The sequence below is a fragment of the Halichoeres trimaculatus genome, unplaced genomic scaffold (assembly GCF_033239565.1).
Source record: "Halichoeres trimaculatus isolate MK-OKI-2021-1 unplaced genomic scaffold, fHalTri1.1 fHalTri1_scaffold_14, whole genome shotgun sequence".
Lineage (NCBI taxonomy): Eukaryota > Metazoa > Chordata > Actinopteri > Labriformes > Labridae > Halichoeres > Halichoeres trimaculatus.
The window spans coordinates 29,646,582-29,671,837 of record NW_027437192.1 but is presented as its reverse complement, the minus strand read 5'-3'; the positions used below and the strand labels follow the sequence as shown (position 1 = coordinate 29,671,837).

The following is a 25,256-nucleotide window of genomic DNA, read 5'->3' as shown; positions in this document are numbered from 1 at the left end:
TTATAGCTTAGTTCCTGCATTTGAAAAGTACCTAAAATCTGAAGCCACTCACGTTCAATGGCACGTCCAAATGTCAAAACCAAATACAACATCAAATGTTCTGCAAATCCTTTTACAATACTAAGTCAAAATTACACAATCACAAAATGTTAAATGTATTTATGTTACAAGAACAATGTATGTTAATTAACATTTCTGTAAATATGCAGAGTAAGGCAAGAGAGCTGTTCCACGTGGTGCCTGGGCTATCTGTGCTCTAACACGCCTCCTGCTCAGAGCCAGGTGTCACACAGTCCACTCTGAGCCCAGGTATGTGCAGAATGATAATCTGAAGTGTCGGGCCAGAGCTGCCATGTTTGACTAACTAGGGTTTACAGCAAGTACAAATGGTTCCCCCGCTGTGCTGATTTTGTCCTCCTCGTTCTAATGGGAATAAGTGACTCACAAAGTTGTGACCTTGGATTGATGAATATTTAAAACAGTGTTTCTCTTTGATGCTTACTCATGTCCGCGTGTTCGCTTCACCTCAAACGCACCGAACCTCTAGGAGACATTTCCACTCCCTCTAAATTTCAGACACTGACCTTTATTGTTGTGTCAGGGAAATTTCATTCAGGGTAATCTAAGCAAACATGATAGATCCTGGCTGTAATAAATTCACGTTTTCAAATGATAATAAAAGGAGACAGAGCTACCTGGTTGAACACAGGGTGTCAGGAAATGTTTTAAATGTGCTGAGTTTAACTCGCACCCCCTGCATCCATCATTTCCACCTGGATGGAGCCTTGATCACTGAGCTGTGCCATCTCTTGAGCTGTAATTTCACACAGCAGACTTCTCTCTGTGTTACTGCAGCTTTTGTTTCACACGCTCGTACAGATCACTCAGCTCTCAGTCCACCAACAGTAGAAGGATAAAAATGCAGGGAGAAGAAATCATCGCAACTGTGCTACTTCCAACATCCCCGTGTAGCAACTGTGCACACAAGGCCATCAGGCTGAGAGACTAAAGGAGTAAATATACATGAATGGAAAATTTGAACAGGCTGTGACACAGAAATTGAGCCAAACATGAATCGAGCTTGTTTGAGTTTTTGTGAATCCAGGGACACAGACTCAGATTTGTGAGTGAGCTTAGGAAATAAAAAAAAAATTGCCTCCTGTCAAATCAAGGTACAGGGATGTCTGGGGAAGACGGATCAAAACGGAAAAACGAGACAGACATCCGTATTGACTTAATATGGTCCACAGCACTGCATCAAACCACCTGATCCACGAGAGCAACTGGGAGAAAACCTCCTCAGAAAATCTACAAAACTGCTTCATTAGATGGAGTTTATTAAGACTTTGTTACTGACTTTAAGACTGGTTGCTAAAGATACAGTGGTAACCATTTTCAAACGCAGAAATGATGCATCTTTAGAAACACAAGAGTTAAAATCAAATGTCAAATACACTGCAAATGAGGAAACATGCCACAAAAAGCTGAAATAACTGTGCTGACATCAAATGCTCTCAAAATAGACAAATGGTTACAAACCAGAAAAAAATATGAAATTATAAAACATCTGCAAAAAAAAAGTTCATTAAATTCAGGCCTTCTAACTGAAGTACTCCCTGCCTGTAGGGGGCGCTTAACAGTGTGAGGGACACAGCTTTATTATTCATTTTTACAAGTTAATTTAGCAGATTTTTCTGTCCAACAACCACGTACAACACAAGCAAAAATTTAGACTGGACGGAAAAACCTTTGTAAGTACGACAAAGTTTGTTGTATCTGCAGGTGCTTCCATCTAGTGCCAGAAGATTTTTTGTTTTAGTTCCATCTAACACAGGGGTCCCTAAACTTTTTCCCATCAGGGCCAAACAACTTTTTCCTTTTCCGATGGGGGGCCAGGGTCACTTTGTAAAAAAAAAACGTGTGACGATCTCAGGGGTGTCCAAACCAAAAATTTATTGTTTCCCAGAAAGCCACGCATAACCAAATATCAATAACCCTTTCTGGGATTTTGACAGGAAAAAAATCAGAAAATAAATAATAACACTGTCAATGAAATATATAACACTATTTATGAAATAAATAATAACTTAATAACCCTTTTCAGGTTTTTCACAGACAAAAAGACCATTAAATATTAACTTTCTTGTAGACACCGCTGTTTGCAGCTCACTCTCATTAACTTCACTGTGAAAACCAGAAAGTAAGCAGGCTGAGAAACCGAACTAAGTGATACAACACCTACCAGCACAATTCCCCTAACAGTATGGTTGTATAACAGGATTTTTTCTAAGGGAGGGGTGCAGATAGGACACAAACTGCATAAGGGTGGAATAGAAAGTTAAGTTTTACGCATGTGTAAGTCGCAATCACATGACCAGACTGAAAAAATAAATATATCATAATTTGCCTCTGGTATTGTTCAGGGGGCTGGGCAAAATGTGGAGGCGGGCTGTATCTGGCCCCCGGGCCATAGTTTAGGGACCACTGATCTAACATAATGTAGCCACATATAATATTTCCACAGCAACAATACCAATCAACACTCAACAACATTCAATTTTCAGCATTGTCAGTGCTTGTTGTTGACTGTATGCAGAGAAGAAGTGACTGCATTTCTGAGTTCATCAATAACAATAATTTCTTGGAGCAGATCCATTGTAGCCTAGAGTTTCACAAGGTGTCTGCAGGTTTCAGCGAGCCAAATTTAAGATTATTTAAGACTTTTTAATTCCACCCTGAATGAAATTTAAGGCCAAACACTCTATAAATGTAGGGGATATTCGAGGAATCCTGTTTTATTGGAATCTAAACAGACATCATCCAGCTGACCTTCAATATATTTAAGGGTAGGTTAGAACAAGTCTTATGGCATATTAGCTTTTTAGCTATTTAAGCTAATATGCCATGTAAGAATTGTGTTGTCAATCAGTTTAAAGCTGTTTTACGTTGCGTGGTGCTCTCTGTGGATAATGTGTTGTGTCACCTGTTGTCTTGACGGGTATTCCTAACAGAGTGTGCCTGGCTCAATGACTGCCTCCTCTGCCTGCATGTGATAAAACTTTAACGGGAAGCTCCGTCATGTTACGGATTGTTATTCTCTGGTGCTTCTTTCTTTGGTTGAGTAAATGAATTGCACACCAGAGCCCAAAGTTAGAGTCAGGACATTACAGGCAGTGCACACTGATGCCTGCTACCACAGTGAAAGCCCCAAACACAGGGTGGACTTCACGTAGCCAATTAAAGTTTCGACTGCAGCCTTCATAGAAAAAAAAATATGTATAACTTGAACTAGACCTGCCCTGAAAAATTTAAGACCTCTGAGTTGTGTATTTAAGACCAGCATATGACATTTTTAAAGAATTTAAGGCCTTAAACCTAGACACATGAATTTAAGACTTTTTGAGACTTTTTAAGGATGCAGACACTCTTTTTTCCTGAAGCCAGTTGAAACAGAAAAGTAAAATCTGTGAAGCCCATCTGAAGGATAGCCTCTCATGGTGATGAAGCTTCTCTAAATTAACCGCTGCTAGGCACAGCTTTTGTCAGCCACTGGTTTTAGTTAACTGCCAGTGGCACCATTAGCCACCTAGTGACGGAGGGATGTGTTGGAGTAAAGAGATTTGGTGCTTTGGTGACCAAAGAGTTGTTTTGGCATTTTGCAGCATGTTTTTAATTAACAGTGCGTTTCTGTTGTTGGATTTGTCTTATTAATGACAGATGACATTTCTTCTGCATGTGGAGCTAGGTTCCTGATAAACCTGAGTTGTAGTGTTGAATATAGGGGTGATTAAACTGCTCCAGACAAACTGATTTGATGTGAAATATAACAAAGTTATGCTACAACATATATAACTTAACTGTATTCAAGGTCGTCATCACAAATTCAGGTTTATTTCCATAAAATCCTGTGGAAAATTTCTCACTTTGAACATTCTCAAGATTTTTCAACCCTTTTTGAAATGTATTAAAACTGCACAATTTCTCTTCCTCTGTTCTGCCTTTACTACTACTGCCAAGAACAACAACTGCACCCTAACACCTCACCACCAACCCAGAATCCACACACAGGCTCCGGCTGGGGTCTAAGATATAATCTCATCACTTCTTAATTTCTGCACATAAAAAGTCAAACTACAGGGAGTGATGAAGAGCCTAGAAGCTGAACACAAACAGCGTTATCCTTCTGCAGTAAACATTTAAAACCATTACAGCGTGCTGTGTCTGAGCTCCTCTTAAACACTGATGTTTTAGTCCCTTAATATTTTTAGTAGAACCTGTGCTAACAGCAGTGTTTCTCCAGTCATCTACAGAAGTGGGAGCTCATCTGAGTGGATGGTGGGTGTACAGAAAGCATAAGTTCTACAATTAATAGCAGGGTTCACATTCTGAGTGGCTGCGGTCAACAAATAATCCTGTATTTGTTCTTCACATCAGTGTGTTTTGTAACAGACGTACACCTGGACTACGGTCTGTCTGCTCTGCTGTCTCTTTACAGCACAGGTGTTCATATAAGGAAAAACAAAGACCTACAGCCCTGCTTGTAATTGAACCCTGTTTATTTATCTGTTTAATTTGATGCAGAGTCCATCGCTCATATGGCCTTAATTAAGTTTTAATATTTTATGTGTCCTCATATTTAACTATTTATTTGGGTCTAAATGTTCCATGTGCTGCTGTTTTTAGCTAGTGATCAGTTAAAGGCTCTGTGAGGACCATCTGTTTGGTGTTGTTTGCAGTGACACCTGTGGACAGATTCAGTAGTGTTTTTTCCAGGATATAGACCCCATTTCCCATGAGCACCATCATCTACTGTTAAATGGAGAGCAGATCTTAACTTTGCTTTACTTAGCTCAAGACAACCCCTGAATGAAATTATAATTATATAAAATAATGTTTTTGTGTTTTTGCATTCTTAAAGATGCTAAATTGAGTGCAGACTGTAAATTTGAGCTTTGTCAGGGAGTTTAGTGACATCAATGTCACTGAGACTCTTGATCTACGTGCCGTAAATAGATTCATGTTCTCCTAATCTTAGATTTTGGATTAATATTTGGCAATTTTCTAAAAGTGAGACCATTTCAAGATCACCAATAAAATCCTCACTAGAGGTAGACCGATATATCGGCCGGCCGATATATCGGGCCGATATTTAGACATTTGTCTCTATCGGCCATCGGCCGTATTTTCTTTTAAAAAGCCGATTTTTGATCCGTTGTATAAAATGACGCAATTTTTGATCAGGCACAAAAAAGATTAGCACCTCAAACTTGTGGAACCACTTGGATACATCACATACTTTTGTTCAAATTATATTAATAATTTTAAATTTCTTTTTTTGACATTTTAAGAAGAGTGTGAATGTTTACTACTGCTTGTTACATTGTGCGTTTACTCAGACAAAATATTTCATTGTTTTGAAAACTGAATAAATGTTCAGAGGACTGGACACGACTTGTTGTAATAGATTTCTTTTAGTTGCTCAGAAATTGCTGCGTTTCACAAAAATGTGATAAATATATATTTATTTAACAATCGGCCTGAATATCAAATTGGAAAAATCGGCTATGCATATCGGCATCGGCTGCCCAAATTTGGAAAGCATCGGCATCGGCATCGCCCCCCAAAAAACCCATATCGGTCGACCTCTAGTCCTCACAAGGATTTTCAAGCAGGGTTTGAAGTTTAGCAGCAGAAAAAAATCATGAATTCAGCATCTCATAAAGATCTGCTGCCTAATCCCCACCTCCTCACTCCTCAGTGATCTGAATGTGTCAGGATGCTCTGATAACACTCTGCACTGATGATGCAGGCCCGTGCAGACAGAAAAACACCAAAAAAGCATGTCCAAATGTTCCTTGTTATTAAGTGTCAAGATTAAAGCCCTGTTCCCACCAAGTACGGTTTGGTACAGGTTGGATCAGTGAAGCCTGGTCCTGTTTGCCGTGCCCCCTCGTGGTAGGCGGAGTTTAAGCCAGGTGCCGATAGTAGCATCAGTTACATAATAGCATGACACCATAGAAGCGAGACACAGTGTACCCTGCTAATAAATCCAATGAGGAAGACAGACACAGTAAACCTTTCGGGATCAGATCGGTTTAGTATGGCACCCCTATGAAAGGGTCCTAAAAAGTGGGACGGCTCTTCTCTTATTTGGGGATCTGTCTGGGGATTGGTCAGTGGAAACGCCATAAAATGCAAGCTGTGCCGAGGTGAATCCAACATAACTGCTTGGCGGAAACTGGGCTAAAATGTCCACATTTTTTGATGACACAGTTGTTGTTGGCACATGAACTTTTGATAAAGATCCTTTTAATGGGGTTATAGTAAAATAAGCTTTAAATGAAGTAGTTAAGAAAAAAAAAGCAAGTTAGCACCCTCTGTCACTAGAATTTTGTTTTTAAAAATGAAATACAACAGCTGCTTTCTTTGACGTGCTCACTCTGACAGCAGCACATGTTTTCATGCATGTCAATGCAAAGCGCTCCTGTTGTAACACAGAAGCTATGTTTTCTCAGCGCGTGGGTCATAAGGTATTGCAGAAGCTTTTTTTTGCTCCACATTGTTGAGGTCGTCAATGAGGGGATAAAGTATATGTCAGGGGCGGAGTGATGGGTGGGCCCGAGGGTCCCAGGTCCACCTCAAAATTTTCTTTGAAAAAAAAAAAAAAAAAAAATTATTGGTTTTAAAGAGAAATGTTATTGAATTTTGTCACTTTATGCTAATTTTGTTATTGTTAAATGCCCTGCCTGTATAAAACGAGGCAAGTTTGGCCATTTTTCTTAGCCTGATGGTGAAGAAGTTATGACTCATTCAGACTCATGTTATACCAGGACTAGAGAATGATTTTGGGAAAGACTGTAAATTTTTGTCTTTTATTTAACTGTGGTTTATGTTGCTGCTCTTATACATGGAAAGTTGAGGTGGCACAGCCCATTGGTGCATTAGAGCACTACTCTTTGGCAGATACCACTGAGAGTTATGGCTTTAAAACAAACATAGTAACAGTAACATATCTATATCTCTATCTATATCCATAAAGTAATGGCTATTTACCAACTTTTGGAAATTAACCCAAAATTGAAATCCTGGCTCCGTTAAGGTTCAAAGGTTAGTTCTAAACCTGTCACTTTCTACTTCCTCATTCATCATCGTTGACAAAAGCACTTATTCAACTTCTGTTTGATTATTTTCATTGAATGCTCCTTTTATTAAAAGCTTTATCACTGACAAACTCATAAATCTACCCATGCGTATATGTGTGAGGCGCTGAGTATGATTCATTTAGCACCTTCATATAATCAGCTGATTGTCCTTTAAAGGTGTAAAATATTTAACTAATGGGGATTGATCATTGAGTTAGTCTGACTTACATTTAGAGTAACAACATCACCGTGTAGTCAAACAGGGAGAAACAGTGGGTCAGTAACTGATGAGATTTGTTCCCAGCTGTGGGGATAACTCCACACGCATGGTCCTGAGCCACTCCAGTCAGAATTATAGAGAAAAGATTGACACGGTGTAATGGTATTTGTTTGGCACTATTTTAAGTTCCTGACTATTTAAAAAGAGATCAGGCAGATTTGCCTAATGTTTGTCTGACTAATGCCAGTAAATGTCAGAGTGAAGTCTTAATCTCCACATTTCAGCACATCAGCACCCAGTCGATACGGTTGCAGGGGCACCCGTGTCTCCTCATATGGACGATCTGCTGAGTCTCAGCAAACACATGAATATAATCCCTGCTGTTTATCAGAAATCAGAATCCGTCTGACTCCCACTGTGATGGATGCTTTGGGGTTCTGCTAATGCTTGAGTTATCATGAGGGATTATGTGACTTACTAAAACCTGCCTGGGCTCCTGTGCTGGTTCATGTCATTAGACTGTGTGAGAGGATTGTGCTGCTGCTGCCGCCGCTGTAATCACAGGAATAAAAGCTGATGTGTTTAATCACAGGTCGTCTCTGCTGCTCTGTTACAGCGTCAGTCACACAAACCCAGGAACAAACAGAGAACAAAAAAGAAGACTTGACTGAAAACATGCAAACAGATTTTTTATGTAATTCATTTATTTTTGCAGCATGTTCGGCTGACACATAAAAAGGACGTGAATGATTAGAAAGACAGAGGACACGGGAACAAAAAGGGCGTAGGATTAATCACACTCAACTTGAAAGTGCTGCAGGGGGGAAGGGTTTCAGGGTTTGCATCTGAGATCTTTTCATCATTTGCTGAATGTAATACTGCAAGCCTGGTGAAAGGTGTGCAGAGAACCAGTGCCGAGTGATTGTGCTGAGGACAGCAGGACGGGAACGACGGCACAAGGATAAATCACAGCTCCCAGCGCAGAGAAAAGCCACAGTCTGAACTGGAAATAAACCAGTGGGACTCCTTACGCCTCGCTAATGGCCTGCGGTGCTTTCTGCCAAAAGAATGCTCTTCCATAGACGCAGAGATCCGGTAAACGCTCTGATGAGCGCTGATAGTGCATCCTTGTTAAAGATATTTTTAGCCTCCTTGTTGGAGTGACATTATGTCCTACTTCAGTTTTGATCTTCAATCTGAGAGTCTATTTCTGTAGGACGCCTTAAATAAAATTTAACAAAAAAAAATCATTTGAGACATTTTTTTGTGCAGCTTTAACGTGTCCATTACACAACATAACTACACCATCCAACACCAGTATGTCATCCCTCCTGCCAATATCTGTGGAAGTCTAAAAATTCATCAGCAGTATAACAAATCATCAAGGAGCAGCTCCGTTTTATCACACAGAATCAGCAGCCTGGAACTTGCAGCGCCGTCCTTTTCCATTTCATTTTGATAAAAAGCTATGTTTGTGGAGGATGAATTTAACCTCCCCGCACATGCTCCTAAATGGCTATTTGGAAAAATGTCTGTACCACTTCAATGCCAGAAGCCAAAAGGTGATGCTCGCAGCTCAGGAGAAAACCATTCAAGTCAGACCGATCACTCTTGCCATTGCTGCCTGTCACATGGAACAAATTGAATTTGTCTTCCTTCGGTGGCTTGTTGGAGCTCTAAACAGCGTATTAGTGGCTCTACTTATCAAAGCTGTCAAAGCAAATCTGTTTAGCTGTGAACCCCAGAGACTCAGATCAGCCTCCAGATGACACTACGTACATAAACACATACACGTAGTCCCAACATAATTATACTAGTTACAACAAATCTCACTTTCACTCAGAGTCTGGGTCAATCCCAGGAGAAATAATGACTCCCAAAGTTTGAGAAGAATCCAGAACACGTTGATGGGTAAATTGCAAAATGACTCTATCAGTGTCAACAAAAAAGAGTTGTATTTACTGAGGCAAAAACTGAAATCAAAGCATGTGTTTGTATTTTATTCTGAGTAAGAAATTTCTGATTAGACTTTACCTGAGCCACATCCACCAGACAGGAACAGAAAAATGTCTTATTATAAGATATTAAAGGTAAAAATGTTGCCTGAATTACTTTGGAAGAAAAATATTTGTTTCTGGAAGCAGGAATAAAGTATAAATTCAAAGAAAAATCAACAAATGTTTCTTGCTTTTCTCTACTAGCAGAACATTTTACTCTTTATGTTCAGATCAGGTGACATTTTTGTCTTTAGTTATTTCAAAATGAGAGGCTCTTTAAGGCTTTTGAGATGAATATGGTCTATATAACATCCAACGACAGGACTTTACATGAAATCTGAAAACCTACCTATAATGCCTGGCTTTTTACATTTTTATAAGTCTATAATCCCAATGTCCTTTATTTAATTCAATCTTTCATTGTCTCCATTTTTTGTGTCTTTTTATTTTCTTTGTAATTTGGTGTTTTTAGCGTTTTTTTGTATCTTAAACTTTCATTCTTACCCTTTTTATTTATTAATTTATATTTTGTTTATTCTAACTATTTGCAATCTTATTTCTATTTAATATTTTAGCTTATTTTTAACTTTTAAACTACCTTAAAAAATATTGTTTAAGGTGTGCATTAGTCAAATATTCCTTTGATTTTTTTGTGTGCATTTTTTTTTGTTTTTATTTTATTTTTCCATCACTTAAGTTGATCTTTAGTAAAAAAAAAAAGATAAAATAATATAAATTAAAAAAAATAGGGGGAGGGGGGGCACTTTCTCATTTCCAGTTTGTCCTAAATGCTGGTAGCCTTAAACTGATAAAGATCACATTACTAACATAGGACATGTGGAGAAACCTGGGCTGCACAACACCAACAAAAGATGAGCAATACAACATCCACCCTGTCTGCAAAATACCTGGCAATCTTGATTTAGGTTTAGTTATTTATCAATAAACTCCCACTCTATGGTTATCATATATATGGACATGTGGACAACTCAGCATGCTGTACGGATATCACATAACCAAACATAAACTGTGGTATGAATGATTCTAGGATGTAATCCAAATAAAAGCTATGTTTATCTGATGATGATGTACAGCAGCAGTTTGTATGCACAGGATAATATGCTGGCAAGAAAATTTTACATGTGCTCAGACGATGTTAAAACAGAGCTTTTAGAGCTTACTGTACTCTTCTCTATACTGCTGATATGTGGTGTCATTACAGTAAAGCTAAATTTAAAAAGCTACAGGTGGCAGATAATGATGTTTATGGGATATGTCTAAAAATATGAAGATGGAAAAATGCAAGCATATGTTTCTCAATAATAGTGTGTCCACATTTCACGCTGTAATGAGAAGCCTTATGTACAAGTTTATGTCGACTAATGAAATCATAATGACCCTCTCTCAGCCCACACTCTCTGACATAAAGATGTTCCTCTTACTTCTGGAAGCATTGTGTATAAACTGCTGGGAAACTGTTATTTATGTAGTTTTATCATTTTGTTGATTGTGTTTATATGTTTTATTATATGGATCAACAGGGTCTGAAATCAAGTTTTTATATACATTTATGTACACACCATGGAAATCTATGATGTCACTTTAATCTTACTTTTACTATTTGTGTTATTTGTATTTGTTTTATCTGGTGACTAAAGTGCTTTCCAGATGAAATATAAGTAAAATAAGAAATTAAAGCAGATTAACAGAAAGCAACAATGGAACACATCAGGAAAGTAAAACCAGATAAAAATGATAAAACAAGACAAATAAAATAACATGTCACAATATTATTGTGTATTAAAAGTCAGTCTAAACAATTATGTTATAAGCCGGGATTTAAAAAGACCAAAGTTAGTAATGGTGCGTATGTCCGGGGGGAGTTTGTTCCAGAGTCTGGGTCCAGCGACTGAAGAAGCTCGATCACCTCACTGCTTATACCTGGTCCTAGAAACTTCTAAGAGCAGCTGATGAGAAGACCATAACTCTCTGTTGGGGTTTCAAACAGAGAGGAGCTCAGCCAAATAAATAGGTGATATGTATGGCAGTGTAACTTAAGTTATCTTTAATTCATTGAAGTCTCTCTAAAAAAAAATGTTATGGCATTTTTTTTTTTTTTAAGTTATGCATACAAAAAATGTTTGTGGATGTTGTGTGTACTTAGGTTTGTGTGTATGTTACTCTCCTGAAACATGAACAGGTCTAGACCACAGAATGTAAAAAATTGGTGTCATTTTGTTTGGCTCCAAGTGTGGTCGCCACAAAAACAGCTCCCCCTGGTGGCTGGCTACAGTATAGGAAAAAAAAAAAATCTTTCTCCCCAGTCATTCCAGAAGGGCTGTGGTCAAACTTTTAAAAATAAATACAACTTGTAGAAATGTTTCTCACTTTCGATTGTTGTTGTGACTAGAAGATATCATTTGGCTGCCTTGTATTCAAGTTTTTTTTTTTTTCTGAAAAGTTTTGTTTCTATTAGTTATAAGAGGTTAAAAACGAGCCCTTACGTCACGTTTAACAATGACTGGCAGCTGCCATTCTCGTGTACTTTTTCCCAGGATTGTAAAATATGTTGGGAGGTAGAGACAAGAAGTGATTAGACTCTTGAGAAAAAAAATATATATATATTATTTTGTCACCCGGCTCCACTCAGATTCTCCCAGAATCCCTCACAGTCTCTACTGCGCAGACTCTGGCTGCACATCTGCTACCAATGGCTGAGCCTGTGACGGGGGAATTTTGGCTTCAAAACTGTATGATGGTAAATAACAGAGCCACGCTGTCCACTCTAGTTACAGTTTGGTCATCCTCTGACTTTTCAATCTATCTAGCTATTTGGTTCAAAACTAGACATGCACCGATCAATCGGTCGGCCAATCGATCGGTGCCAATTTCCTTAATTTTGGGGGATAGGTGACTGGCCCATGCTTACATAAAAAACTGATCTTATATACCTCCAGGAAGGTCTGACAGCCAGCCATTGTTGCTTTTTGCTCTGAGGACAAAACTCAGGACACTTTATTGGTTGTTTAAGTGAAAACATAAAGATTTTATCGTTCAATGGTTTTCAATAAAATATGATTGGAACATCGAAGGTATATGCTGCCATTTATAAAAAATAACAAAATAAAAATTGGTATCTGCAGGTCAGGCTTTTTAAAGATAGGTGATCAGACAGAAAATTGTGATCAGTGCACCCCTATTCATAACAATCACACTTCCTCTTTAAATGTCATTATCTTTAGCTCCACAGTTCTTTGTGTTCAGAGAGCTGATTTTATGCATTTCTCCTAATTGTTCCTTTCTTATTAATCCAGAAAAGTGTGATTACATTTGTACTGATGGCTCATTTGTGGATCTTTTTTACATTTAATGCTCAGCATGGAGCGATAGAAAGCTGGTGGTGTCATGCTCATGTGTAAAGATCATTAGCAGATGCACATCAAACCGTTCTCAGTTCTTGGTTTTTGCCTCCTCAGCTGACCCCCCCCTCCTCTCTCCTCTCTGCAGGTTACCACCGTCCTTCCCTCTGGAGGGCCGAGGTGAAAACTTGAGTGATGTCCCCATCTAAGAGCTGGCCCCTCTCACTTTTACACCAACCTCCCCGACGCGCTCCCAGCGGGGAATCCCTGTCATGCAGCGAGTGGGTGGCTCTATAAATGCCGCTGCGGGTGAAGGCTCCTCGTGGCGGGGTGAGGCTGAAGAGCTCTCAAAAGGTGGCGGCAGTGTTATCGCTCAAAACCGCTTCATGTGGAGGTCACGGAGAAGCCCACTGTCTCGGACTGTGTACATGTGACTTATGTGCTGCTTTGCAGTCGCACTCTCACCCACAGAGGCTATTATTTTCATGGAAAGAAGACTTCTTGAACTTGAGAAAGACCTGGGGGTGTATTACAAGAAATCCACTGCACACTCAAGAAAATGAAACCCACTGCGAGATAATTCCTCTGAATCATATATTCATAAATATTCATTGACAAATTAATATAGCGAGACATCAGAGCGTCATTGACCAAGGTCAGTGTAATGGAGGTGTGTGTATGCGTGTGTGTGTGTGTGTGTGTGTGTGTGTGTGTGAGGAGAGTGAGAGTTACATCTGGAACATTAAAAAAGCTTCTTCAGACAGAAGGTAGCATCCCTAATATAGTCCTACCCCAGTTCTGTCAGCCAGCACGCCGCATGCCTGTTAGCCATCCGCATGACATGCTACATCTAATAACATAAAGCATCAACAAAATATGTCAAGCTGCACTTGTGAGGATTTTAAATGGAAACCAGAGCTTCAGAAGCCGGCTTCATTATCTATAAATAACAGCATCCAAATTCTCTATCTGCACATCACATTCTCAGAGAAGTCTCTGGTGGTGTAAGGATCACACTTACTTTAGGAAACTGCTTGACTGGTATTAAAACTTTCTGGCCCAGTTTCATGTTCTTGTTGATGACGACGTCGATGAACTTCTCCTCCTCCTTCCCCTCATCTTTCTGGACTTTTTCGATCTCTGGAGAGGCGGCAGAAAGAAAGGAGTCAGTCAGGGGGGTTGACAGGAGTCGAATAAACAAAACTGTAAAACACATTTCATGTCTCAAGAATGATCTTCACATTCAAAACCAGTGAATTATTTGTTATTTCATGGAAATATTATGCTGCTTGCTCTGTCAGGGAGACATGAAGATTGATGCTACCGAGGACTTTTTCAGGGAGCGTGCCCATGTTCCCACATTTTTATTTATTTATTTATTTATTTATTTTCCCAAAATTGGGCCTTATGCCATCAAATATGTACATATTTATTTTCATGGGTACATTGAGTTTTATTTAACGTCGAACTTGTTGCATCCTAATTTGCAACATTGGCTGCTACTTTGGTCAGGTCTGATTTTGTAATAAAGATTTTGGATCTCCATGTGACTCCCTAGATTTTTTTTTTTTTTTTTTTTTTTTTTAAGATGGGGGAAAAAAAACAATTGGATTTACCTTTATAATGAGGATTTACCTTTATTATGATTTTGTATCACTGATGACTGTATTTATGTTTTAGGACCTTCTTGAAAATAAGAGGGTACATATCAAGAGGTTATCCTTGAAGTAAATTATCAAATTATCAGGAAAACAAAAGTGGTATCGCTTTATATTAAGGTCCTGTAATAAGCATTAATAAGACCTTTGTAAGTACTTATAAGATGCTTATTGACATTTTTATTGGTTTATAAGACTATATAACTGCTTAATAAGTGTTTAATAAGGTCATTGTAAGGGTAAGCCACGAGGCCCCACAGGTTAGGTTTAGGCATGGGGCCCTGAATGGTTTGGTTTAGGGGAAGGGCTGGGGTAGGGCTAATGAGAGACAAAAGCAGAAGACAAAAAACAAAAAGGGTTAGGGTTAGGTTCCATATAGCTTATAGATTAAGTTGTCATGTAGCAACTATCACAATGACCTTATTAAACACTTATTAAGCAGTTATATAGTCTTATAAACAAAAAATGTTAATAAGCATCTTATAAGTACTTACAAAGGTCTTATTAATGCTTATTACAGGACTTTAATATAAAGCGTTACCAAAAAAGTAAAGGAAAAAAGAAATGAAGAAAAAGAAACACGCAAGGGAAAAAAAAGTATGTAGCGGAAATATATAAAATTTGTGTTGATGTGGAAGTGCTAAAATTTGCAGTGTCCACTTGAGGCTGGCCCTGGAAGTACAGGACACTACATGCACACCAAGCCAAAAGTTATTTTTTGCAGCAGCAGCAGCAGCAGAAATAAACATGTTTACAGCCTGGTAACAAAAAAGAAACATAACTCATCTTCATGTTACACGTGGATATATTCAGAGTGTCAGACTAGTCCTCCTCTCCTGCCATCAGTCTGTCTCTCTGCAGAGGGAGGAGCTTTGTCTCAACCAGTAAACAAGAGCGGTTTAAACCTTATAGTTGTTTACGATGTATAATTTTACTCAGCAGACCTATTGTGTAAAGTGTAGAACAACATTGAGCAGTTATGGGGGTATGATACCTTGCTCAAGGGCACATCAACAGTGTTCATGAAATTATGCTAACACCTCTCCAGCTATCAGCTGAATTCCCAAACCTGGTCCATGCTACAAACCCTTGTCAGAAGTTATTTGATCTGTTTGTTCTTGGGTGACAGTTAGCTGTTAGCCATGGAGCTAGCCACTGTTACAGAAAGTAAAATCAATACCATGTTTACACATCATGTCTGTGCAGGACGTTAATAAAGTTTTGTCGTGTATGAGAACACTTATGCATGCAAACTGAGAATGTTAACTAAATAATCCATTCTAGAAAAAATAAAAAGGTGCACTACAAAGGAAAATGGTTTGGTCCAACAATACCTGTATTGTCAAGATTATGTATACTGTTTGGGACCAAAAAGAACTGCATAGAAATGCAGAATATCAAAATATGACTTCGAAGTGTTAAAGGTAGAAGTAATCATGGCTGCCCGAGTGATTCACTGACTGGAAAAAAATAATGTATTTAATGTTAGAGATTGTATCATATGACCACATGCTGGCTGAGACAAATGATGATGTTGAGAACTGTAAGCAGTCAAGGGACAGCTTTCTTTCTTGTTACACTGCTGTGCCACTTTGATGATCCTATTGTCTCCATTAATATCAGTATAACTTTGCAATATCTACTTTTTGTTGTTCTGTTCTGACTTGTTTTTCTGCCTTTTGGTAGCCACACAGATAGTTAGCCTGGGTGTTTTTTGAAGGAACTGATCAACCACAGCTTTGACCTGTAAATAGATTAATATGAAAAAAACATTCAACTCTATTCTTCACAGTTTGACTTTTTATTGAAGCGCAGCATAAAAGAGAAACTGTTTTTTTCCTCTGTATTTCTAGCCTTGATTCTCTTCTCCATAGTACAGCTCTTGGATTTGTTCAGTAAGATCAGAGCTGGGGTCAGGATGTTGGTAGAACAGACTGTCCAGCTCCAGCAGGGTTGAGAAGTCAGAATTAAAAAAGATCAAGTCAAAACACGTCTTGAAAGATAAACCTTTTTTCATCAGCATGTTTTTTCCTCAGTGTTTGTGTTTGAAAAATTACAAAGGTCACAAAACACAAAGTCTTGCTGTTGTTCAGCAGATCAAAACAAAGTCTTAGACTTCACAATTTTATTCTAAATGATTGCTCTGCAAAGTCAATGCAACGGTTCAAATATGAGTTGCTAATGACCTCCAGATGCATTGAAAAACATTTTTCTAAACTCAGACAGAACAAGGATGTATGATTTTTCTTTTCTGTCTCCTGTCTATATCTAAAGTCAGGCTGATGATGTGCCATCTTCAGCTCATCCTGGTACTCAATTATTTTAGAACAATCAATTAGTAAAGCACTGACTTAATTAAAGAAATGAAAGAGATTTTTCTTTTTTTTAAATGGTCAAATTTTATGAGAAAGATTAATCATCCTTCTGGAAAACAAAGAGAGAAAAAGAGACTCATTCATTGTTAGTTTATTTTCACTTTGTACAAACTCGCATGGGAATTTTTCCAACAAGTGGTTTGGATCAGAATAGTTTGGTACGGGTCAGATCAGTAAAGCTTGATCCTGTTTACGCTTCCAAAGCTAACTGTATGCTGTGGTAAGCTGCGTGTAAGCCAGGTGCCACGCCATCTACGTATTAATGTAATGGCATCGCAGCGCGACACAGTTTACCCCGCCAATACATCCAGCGAAGAAGAAAATCACCGTTGTCATCGACCAAAAAAAGTTATCTTCAGTGGACTGGAGATTTAAACATGTCAGGGTTATGTGTTGTTCTGTATTACCTCTACTTTCAGCCAATCAATGGACTGCATTGATTGGTGTTTCTAGCGCCACCTTCTGGGTCACACTAGTATGTCAGGCACCCCACCTTTATGGAAATAGGGCTTTTGTAAATCCTCTGTTTGAAAAGCTTTGTTTTTGCTGCTGTCTCTTTAAGGCTCTCTGCTCCGCAAACCCCCTTCCCTCTGATTGGTCGGCCCTCTGGAGGCCTGTTAGGGGCGGAGCTATAGGCAGCACTTGGTGTGTGTTGAAGAGGCTCACCCCTTTAACATGTCATGAACTGGTTAGGAGACCCTTATGTGATGACATCATCATTTCAGCAAGTCTCGTGAAGATCTCATGAAGATCTCGTGCTACTTTTAGACAAATCATTCTATAACATATGAATGTGTAGAGGTTAGAAAAAGTGCACACATTTACTATTAACATCTAAAATTGTTACTTAACATCCATGTTTGAAGTATGAAAAGGGCTGAATACCCCCTCTTTATTTTTTTATTTTTTTAATCAAGGCCCAAACCCTACTTTATCAGACTCAAACTTATACAAAATTAAGAATCTTGTTTGTCTACTTTACCTGATATATTTCACCTGAGTTAAGGTGCATTTGGCAGGTAGTCCCGAGTATCTCTCTCCTATTAGTCCTTGTTAACAAGATTTTGTTCTTGCCTTTATTGACAAAGACTGATGAGTCCCTTCAGCATCATTCATCTCAGCTACTGCTGGAGTCTCCATCACCATAACACTTTGTAATTTAAGCAGGGACACCAATTTACTTGTACAGAAAAAAAAAAAAAAATGAGGAGGACACTGGAGCTTACACCTCCAGGCTACCAAAATATTGGCTGTCACGCTTTCTCTTTTGGGAGAGGTAGACTTTGATGTATTTGGAGATGTAACCTTGAACGTTTAATCAGATGGATAACATCTGTGTTTCAGTGCCAGCAAAATGGTTTTTCATAGAGGGCAGCTGAGAGGTGAGGCGAGGCTGCGACAGAGACTCCAGGCTAAAAGCCCGGCAGGGGAAAGGGTGAGGCGGAGGGCCAGCGCTGTAATAGATTTATTTCTTGTGTTGGAAATGATTTTTTTTTAAATAGAAGAGATATGATTTAAAGAAAAGAAAAGAAAAGAAAAACAGAGCAGGCAGGGCACCTCATCTTTTAATGGAAATATTTGAAGACTTGTTCAGATATATGTGATAGATGTGACTGTGATTACATTTCACCGTAATGAGCTTCATTTCAATCTGGAAGCATGATAAACTACAACGCTCACATGTTCAAACAACACGAGACAAGATAAAACCACACACACACACACACATACACACATTTTTCAATTACTCCACACAGAAAATTAGCGGCACAAACTGAGGCTGCTAAACACAGAACTCAAAGACAATTGTGATTTCTCCACAAAGCTCTGCGAGCGTCACATTTTGCAGAATGTAATTAAACCCTTGATATGAGTTTTAATGGAAGATAAAAAGAAGTATCAGTGAGATGGAGATATCTTTTAAGCTTCAGTTTATCCCGAGGGGGGCAGCGAGTGCACACATTGTGAAAAAGACAACATTAATATTAATGCATCGCCTAGCAACATGCCAAGACAGAGTTTCCTGCTTTCTACCAGGCGTTGTCCTCAAAACACAGAGCCTCTGATGTGCTCCGAGATTGTGTTTCAACTGTGAATCCTCTAATTTCTTTATTTCTAAAAGCTCGCAGCACATTTTTCTGTCTTATCCACGGAAAACATGCTGCATTTTTAGGAGAAAATAAACTCAGAGAGGGCAGCGCCATCAGTCAGCGAGTGTAATAAGCGAACAGCAGCGTGAATGAGCCCGTCCTCAGTTTGTGTGAATTAACTCTCCACAGCTCTTTCAAAAGATCTCGTTTGTGCTTCTGTTTATGAGGGGGAAAAATAGCAGAGTGAAGTGAAAACCACCTCCACCTCCGAGTCATTACCAGTGTTCAAAACAGATGTGAACATGAATCAGTGACACCAGCCCACCACGACCGCTGTGTTCTTTCATTCTGTTCATGAAGACCCCTCTCTCCTCCTCCCCTCCCCTCCCCTCCTCTCCTCTCCTCTCCTCTCCTCCTGCTGCACATGTTGAGTGAGCAGTGACAGTCTGAGACACCAAACAAAAGCCTTTGTTGAAGCAGAGCTCTAGTTGACTTGTGCCACGCTGAAAAACAAAGACATTCATGGAGGTTGAAAAAGTGTCTAATGTGTCTCTGCCCAGACGAAGTGAATGAGTGTGTGCTTCAATTTGCAAAATTCCTTTTAGACATATTTTTGTTTGATTCTGTGAGCTCTGTCACATTCTCATCAAGGCTTTTTCTACTGGAAAGAGGAAATATAGTTACTTTTTAATCAGAACTAGAATCAACGGTATTGCCATTTTTCCTCTCTATATCGGAAAAAAAAAAATCAGGGATGTTTGAAAAAACTTTTTCAGACTGATACTGGTACGAGTACTCCCTTTTGAGTGCAAATACCACTAATACTTTTGATACAAAATATTGCATTAACAGTGAAAGATCATTTTGAACAAGGACAGCACAGTCACTAAGCCCAAAATAAAACACAAACTACTCTCTGAGTTTATGATTTTTTTTTATTTTATTTTTTTTAAGGAATTGTAAAAAAAAGTGCAAAACAAAAACAAAACCAACACCTGTCAGAGTTTTGGTGATTTTTAAATAAACTGAAGTGCAAAATAAAACAGTTTAACTGTTAACTCTCCCTGGTTCATTCATCTTGTCTGATCGGGACCTGCAGTGGTGTAAAACCACAGCAAAGTGGCGCCAACTACTGGCGAGGAGGACTTACTTAACATAAGATTTTTTTGTCTTGAGTATCAGCTAAGGGTGGGTAAAAATATTTATTAATCAATGCATCACAATGTTTTCTCGCCCAATTCAATATCGATTCAGAAAATCCTCTGAATCAATTCACCTCCTGACCAGTGGGTGGTGCTGTGTGTTTGTTTTTTTTTGCGTTGTATGGACGAGGGCTGCACAAGACCAAACATTAAAAAGGCAGCCAAAGCAGTGTGAGGCCAGCTGCTTCAGCTTTAAAGTCTGATGTGTAGGTTGTTTTATTGCTCCAAAACTTGAGGTAACATACCACACATGTTCAAGAGAGAATGAAAATCAAAAATCTAAGCATTCAACTCAATATCAACTCAGATAGATATTGAATTGAATGTCCATCTAAAGAATCAAAATCGAGTTGAATTGTGAGGCTCCTAGCAACACCCAGACCTAGTATAAGCTGCTGGTATGAGCAGCCTTAAAGAGTACTGACACCTTCAAATAAGGCCGGTATCAGCCCGATACCAGGTACCTATACCAGTGCTCGCCCACCCCTTTAAGATATATAATTTTGGGGATAAAGATCCAGGTGAGAAAAAAAACAAAACATAAAAGTTTGAATTGAAGAGTAAGGATGGGTATAGATAAAAAGTTCCTGTGAAGAATCAATTAGAAATAGTTTGATCCATCGACATCTTTGGCCTCTATGCTCAATGATTCCCTCATCGATTCTTAACATTACACTGGATTGGCCAGACCTTGTATCAACGCCAACATGACGTACCACACTTCAGTTGGGCTCATCAGTCAGCAAAAGAATTTCCAAGACAACAGCAGAGAGACAGAAGTAGAACTGGACCGGTACATTTCTTTGGGGCCAATACCGGTAGCAATTATCAATAGTCAAGGAAGCCCATAGCTGATATGTGGAGCTGATAATCATTTGCAGTAAAAGTGAAAGTATTTGTGTCAAAATTCTGAATAATACAAACGCCAACACTTTAATTTGTTTTAACGCCTCTAAGAATTGGTTAATCAAACAGCACCCAGGCTGAATTGAGATCCAACCTCCGACCTTTCAATTGCAAGACCATGGAGTGGTCACATCTTATGATGCATGCCACTCCATCTCCTATCCATGTAGGCCCACACTCCCCGCACTATCAAGACCCCACATTTCTGGTGTCCCTGGTTTCGTACAGCCTCTACTTCCTGTATTGACTTGAATTAGCCCAGCACTTGAACTGCTGCCTCAAATCAACAATAGCCTTCTGTTTGTCTTGTCTCGTCCTATCTGTCATTAAAAAGTAAAAGAAAAAAGAGAAAAACAAAAAGAGAAAAGAGAAAAGAGAAAAGAAAAAAAAAGAGATCCAATCTCCGACCTTTGAATTGCAAGACCAGTGTGCCTCTCATTGCTCCGTTATCTTAAAACCTCCTTTTTCAAAGACCGTAAAATCTTCTCTTATTCCACTAAAATCAAATCAAACCTCACAGAATAAGTATTTTTTTACTGAAGCAAACTGTGTACTTAGACATTAAACAAAGAGTGTGGGGGAGGGAATTAAGACTTCATCAAAATGTTGGCTCAACTTTTGGAGTTTGAGGCTTTAAATGCACAAATAATCTGCAGTGATTCAAATGACTGAGTGTTCAGACACCTCGGCCTGTTTTAACCCCTGTATGGTGAAGTAAATAACAAAAGGAGTATGGATGGAGGTAACAATAGAGGAGCTGGATGACAGGATATTAAGAGGAAAATGGTCCGTGTGTGTGTATGCGTGTGTGTGTGTGTGTATCAGAGAGCTGACTGCACACGCTCATCACTGCTTCTCCTCCACATCAGGAAGCTTCAAATCATCGCTCTGTATGTAAGGTCAACCACAGGAGAGACGCAAAGTAAGTTTGACAACCTGCCGTTTCTGAAAAGTCTGTCTGATGATCTTATTGCTTTTTTAGTTTTTACTGAAAGATCTATTTTTAGCTCCTAACACAGAAAGTCACTCGCTGAGAAAAATGTGATTCCTGATTTTTTTTTTTTTTTTTTTTCTTTTTTTCTGTTTCTAATTTGTTGGATTTATGTTTCTCACTTATTGACCTGCTGTGCAGTTCTTGTGTTCTTAACACACTGTTTTTTTTTTCTTTCCTGTCTACAAGAAAATGCAACAAGGCAATGTAAGGAAAGAGTCCATGGACAGAGTGTGCTGTTGTTTAAAGATTCATCACCTCTGCTCCTTCTTCTGTCAGAGAAAGACATACCACCTTGTCTTCAAGTATAGCACACATACTATAAGGACAAAACAGGGTTAAAGAAACCTTCTGCATGTTGTATTTAACACGGTTACAGCCAGCGTAGTAGAATCACACCTAAAACTGATGGCTCCCTACTGTGAATGTGGTGAGGATGAGTGTTAAACTGCTTTGAGTTTAGTCTGGTCTGCTCCATTCCACTGAAATAACTTCTGTTTGCAGCCCCTCTCTTTGGAAACCCATTTCTGCCAAAAGGAAAAAAAAAAAAAAAGATGAAAAAGTCCAGATAATACAGTCAAAATGTGGTGAAAAGTCAAAATTATGAGATAAAAGGTCAAAGTTATGAGATAAAGTCAAATTTATGAGATAAAAAAGATGAAATTGTGAGATTAAAAGTCATAGTTATGCGATAATAAAACCATAATTATTAGATAAAAGATGAAATTATAAGATAAATAGTCATTATTATGTGATAAAGGCATAATTATGAGATAAAAAGGTCAAATTTTGAGATAAAAAGTAAAGTAGAAATTATGAAATATGGTCAAAATTTTTAGATGAAAAAGCTGAAACCATGAGGTAAAGAGTCATTATAATGTGATTAAAAACTATGAGATAAAAAGATGAAATTATGAGATGAAAAGTCAAAATTGTGAGATGACGTAAAAAATATGAGATAAAAAGATGAATTTCTAAGATAAAAAGTCATAATTATGTGATGAAAACATTATATGAGACAATACATCAACATTTCGAGATAAATATTAGAAATGATGAATGAAAGTGAAAATTATGAGATAAAAAAGCTGAAGTCATGAGATAAGAAATCATAATTATGTGATAAAACTATAAATTATGAGATAAGTCAAAATTATGGGATGAAATAAAAAATATGAGATAAAAAATATAACATTTTGAGATCAAAAGTCTGATTTATGTGATGAAAACAGTTTTTAAATTACATGTCAAAATTTGAGATAAAAAGTAAAGATTATGAGCTATTGATTTTTATGAGATAATAAAGCTGAAATCATTAGATAAAAAAAGTTAGAATTATGAGATAAAGAACAATTACGAGATAAAAAGATAAAATTATTAGATAAAAGAAAAAATAATGAAATATTTCAAAGTGTTTGAGATAAAAGCAGAAGTAATAAAATTATACAAAATCATGAGATAATAAAATATAAAATAGTACCTTTTCATTCATGTTGGGTAAAAAGCTGTAAAAGCTCAAATCTGTTGACTCCTGGTCTGGCTCTGCACATTTTGTCCGTTTATCATCATTGTCAAGATAAATATGAACAGATTTTGAAACAGGTTGTTTTATTTTGAAAGAGACTGGATGTTTTTAGGTAGTTCCGCCTCACTACTTCCTGTACAGCTCAATCTTCCCTTTGGTGAATTTATGCGTCACAGTGAGGTGATACAGAGACTACAACGCAAGCAGTCTCAGACTAATGACTTTAGCTCATAATTTTGACTTCTTTTTTTTTGTACTGGCAGAAATTGACTTCCATACCTCTCAGACATCTGATCAAACCAGAGAAGTTTCTCTTCCCACCATAAATGAGGTAAAGAAAAGACAGCTCATTCTGAGAACAAATCCTGATTTAGTAATTGGAGACCGATCAACAACAAGTATTTCCCTTGTTTTGCACAAAGCAACATCAGAGCAAACAACTTGTTTCATAAAAAGTTACAAAAATAAACCCAGGTTGGTAAAAACACAGATTGATCCACTCAACAGAGACTAATGACACAATCCCTCTTTCTCAGACATGCTGCTCAGCTCCTCTCGCTAGTTTTTATTTTGGGGTTTCCCTGCATCCAGGGTATCAACTATGCAATGGTTGCACACATTAAAAATGCATTTGCAGCCTCCAAAATCCTCTGCCTTGAGGACGACACCCAACAACAGGACACTACTCCAGCCGTCTGCTTTTAGAAATGGATCTAAAAGCGTCTCCGTGACGTGGACTCCTTAATTTAAGGGTTTTAAGATGTGCAGGTTTTCTGGGCAGTGTTGGAGGGATGAGTTAAGACCACCACTTTCACTTCGCAGTGACAGATGCAATATTAATATGGTACCTGCATGTTTAGTGTGGCTCATGTTGCCTCGACAGCCAAAGATAGATTCAGCTACAGAAATAGGATCCAGCCTCACCTGTGGCTCATTCCTCACACAGAAAACATGTAAACAACTCTATTAGACCAGGTGACGCATACATCACACAAAACGTTCCACATCCTTTTCTATTTTTCTGTGCTATCAAGATGTTTTTTTTTTCCTCCCTGCTTGCATTTAACACCAGGTTGGACCCTTTCTGTCTCCAAAACTGCCTTAATTCTTGGTGTCAGAGATTCATCATGTAGCTGAAACCTCCCAGCGTTTTCCCTTATATTGACATCATAGCATCACACAGCTGCTGCAGATTTGTCTTCTGAACATCCATGTTGAGAATCTCCTGTTCCTCCACATCCCAAATATATAAGATTTCACTTGAGGTGTTTGATAAAAGCAAAACAAGGCTGGAGCAACACCTGACTTCATAAACTGTATTAATAAATGCAGTTGACTCACTCTGATTCTTCTCTGATGATGTTCACATTCATTTGTCCCTGCCTCATTAGATAGAGACCCCTTCTTTATTAGAAACTCACCGTCTCCTCCTGTCTACTCCTTCTGCAAACACCTTTTCTTTGTACCAAGTCTTTTCACTGCAAATCTGAAATGTAAAGAAGCTGTGACCGAGTAGTGCAGGCAGCACGCCCACACACACCAACACACACCAACACACTGACACACAGCAGCGCTACATTCACCCAGTCACAATATTGGGTGAACATACTATTCGATACCAACGTACAGCAGCAAAAAGTGGCCGTGAAGTTGGAAGAAATTTAACTTTTTCCTTGTGTTAAATTATTTGAGTAAGTATGTCTGCTGTTGGAATAAAGAAAACCCCTGTAGAAAAGACAAAATTATTGTTGTGGATACATTAATGCAACTTGTTTTAAAATGCCTTGAATT

General features: G+C 38.3%; 1 protein-coding gene across 2 annotated transcripts in view; it reads right to left on the bottom strand.

Annotated features, from left to right (window-relative positions):
• khdrbs3 (KH domain containing, RNA binding, signal transduction associated 3) overlaps window positions 1-25,256 on the bottom strand; it is a 203,156-nt gene that overhangs the window by 101,964 nt on the left and 75,936 nt on the right. For both annotated transcript variants that reach the window (XR_012599499.1, XM_074686039.1), the window contains exon 2: window positions 13,740-13,858. Coding sequence is in view for 1 of the 2 variants with exons in the window: in XM_074686039.1 (XP_074542140.1) it covers window positions 13,740-13,858 (119 nt within the window). In the remaining variant the exon portion in view is untranslated. The remainder of the gene's footprint in view (window positions 1-13,739; window positions 13,859-25,256) is intronic.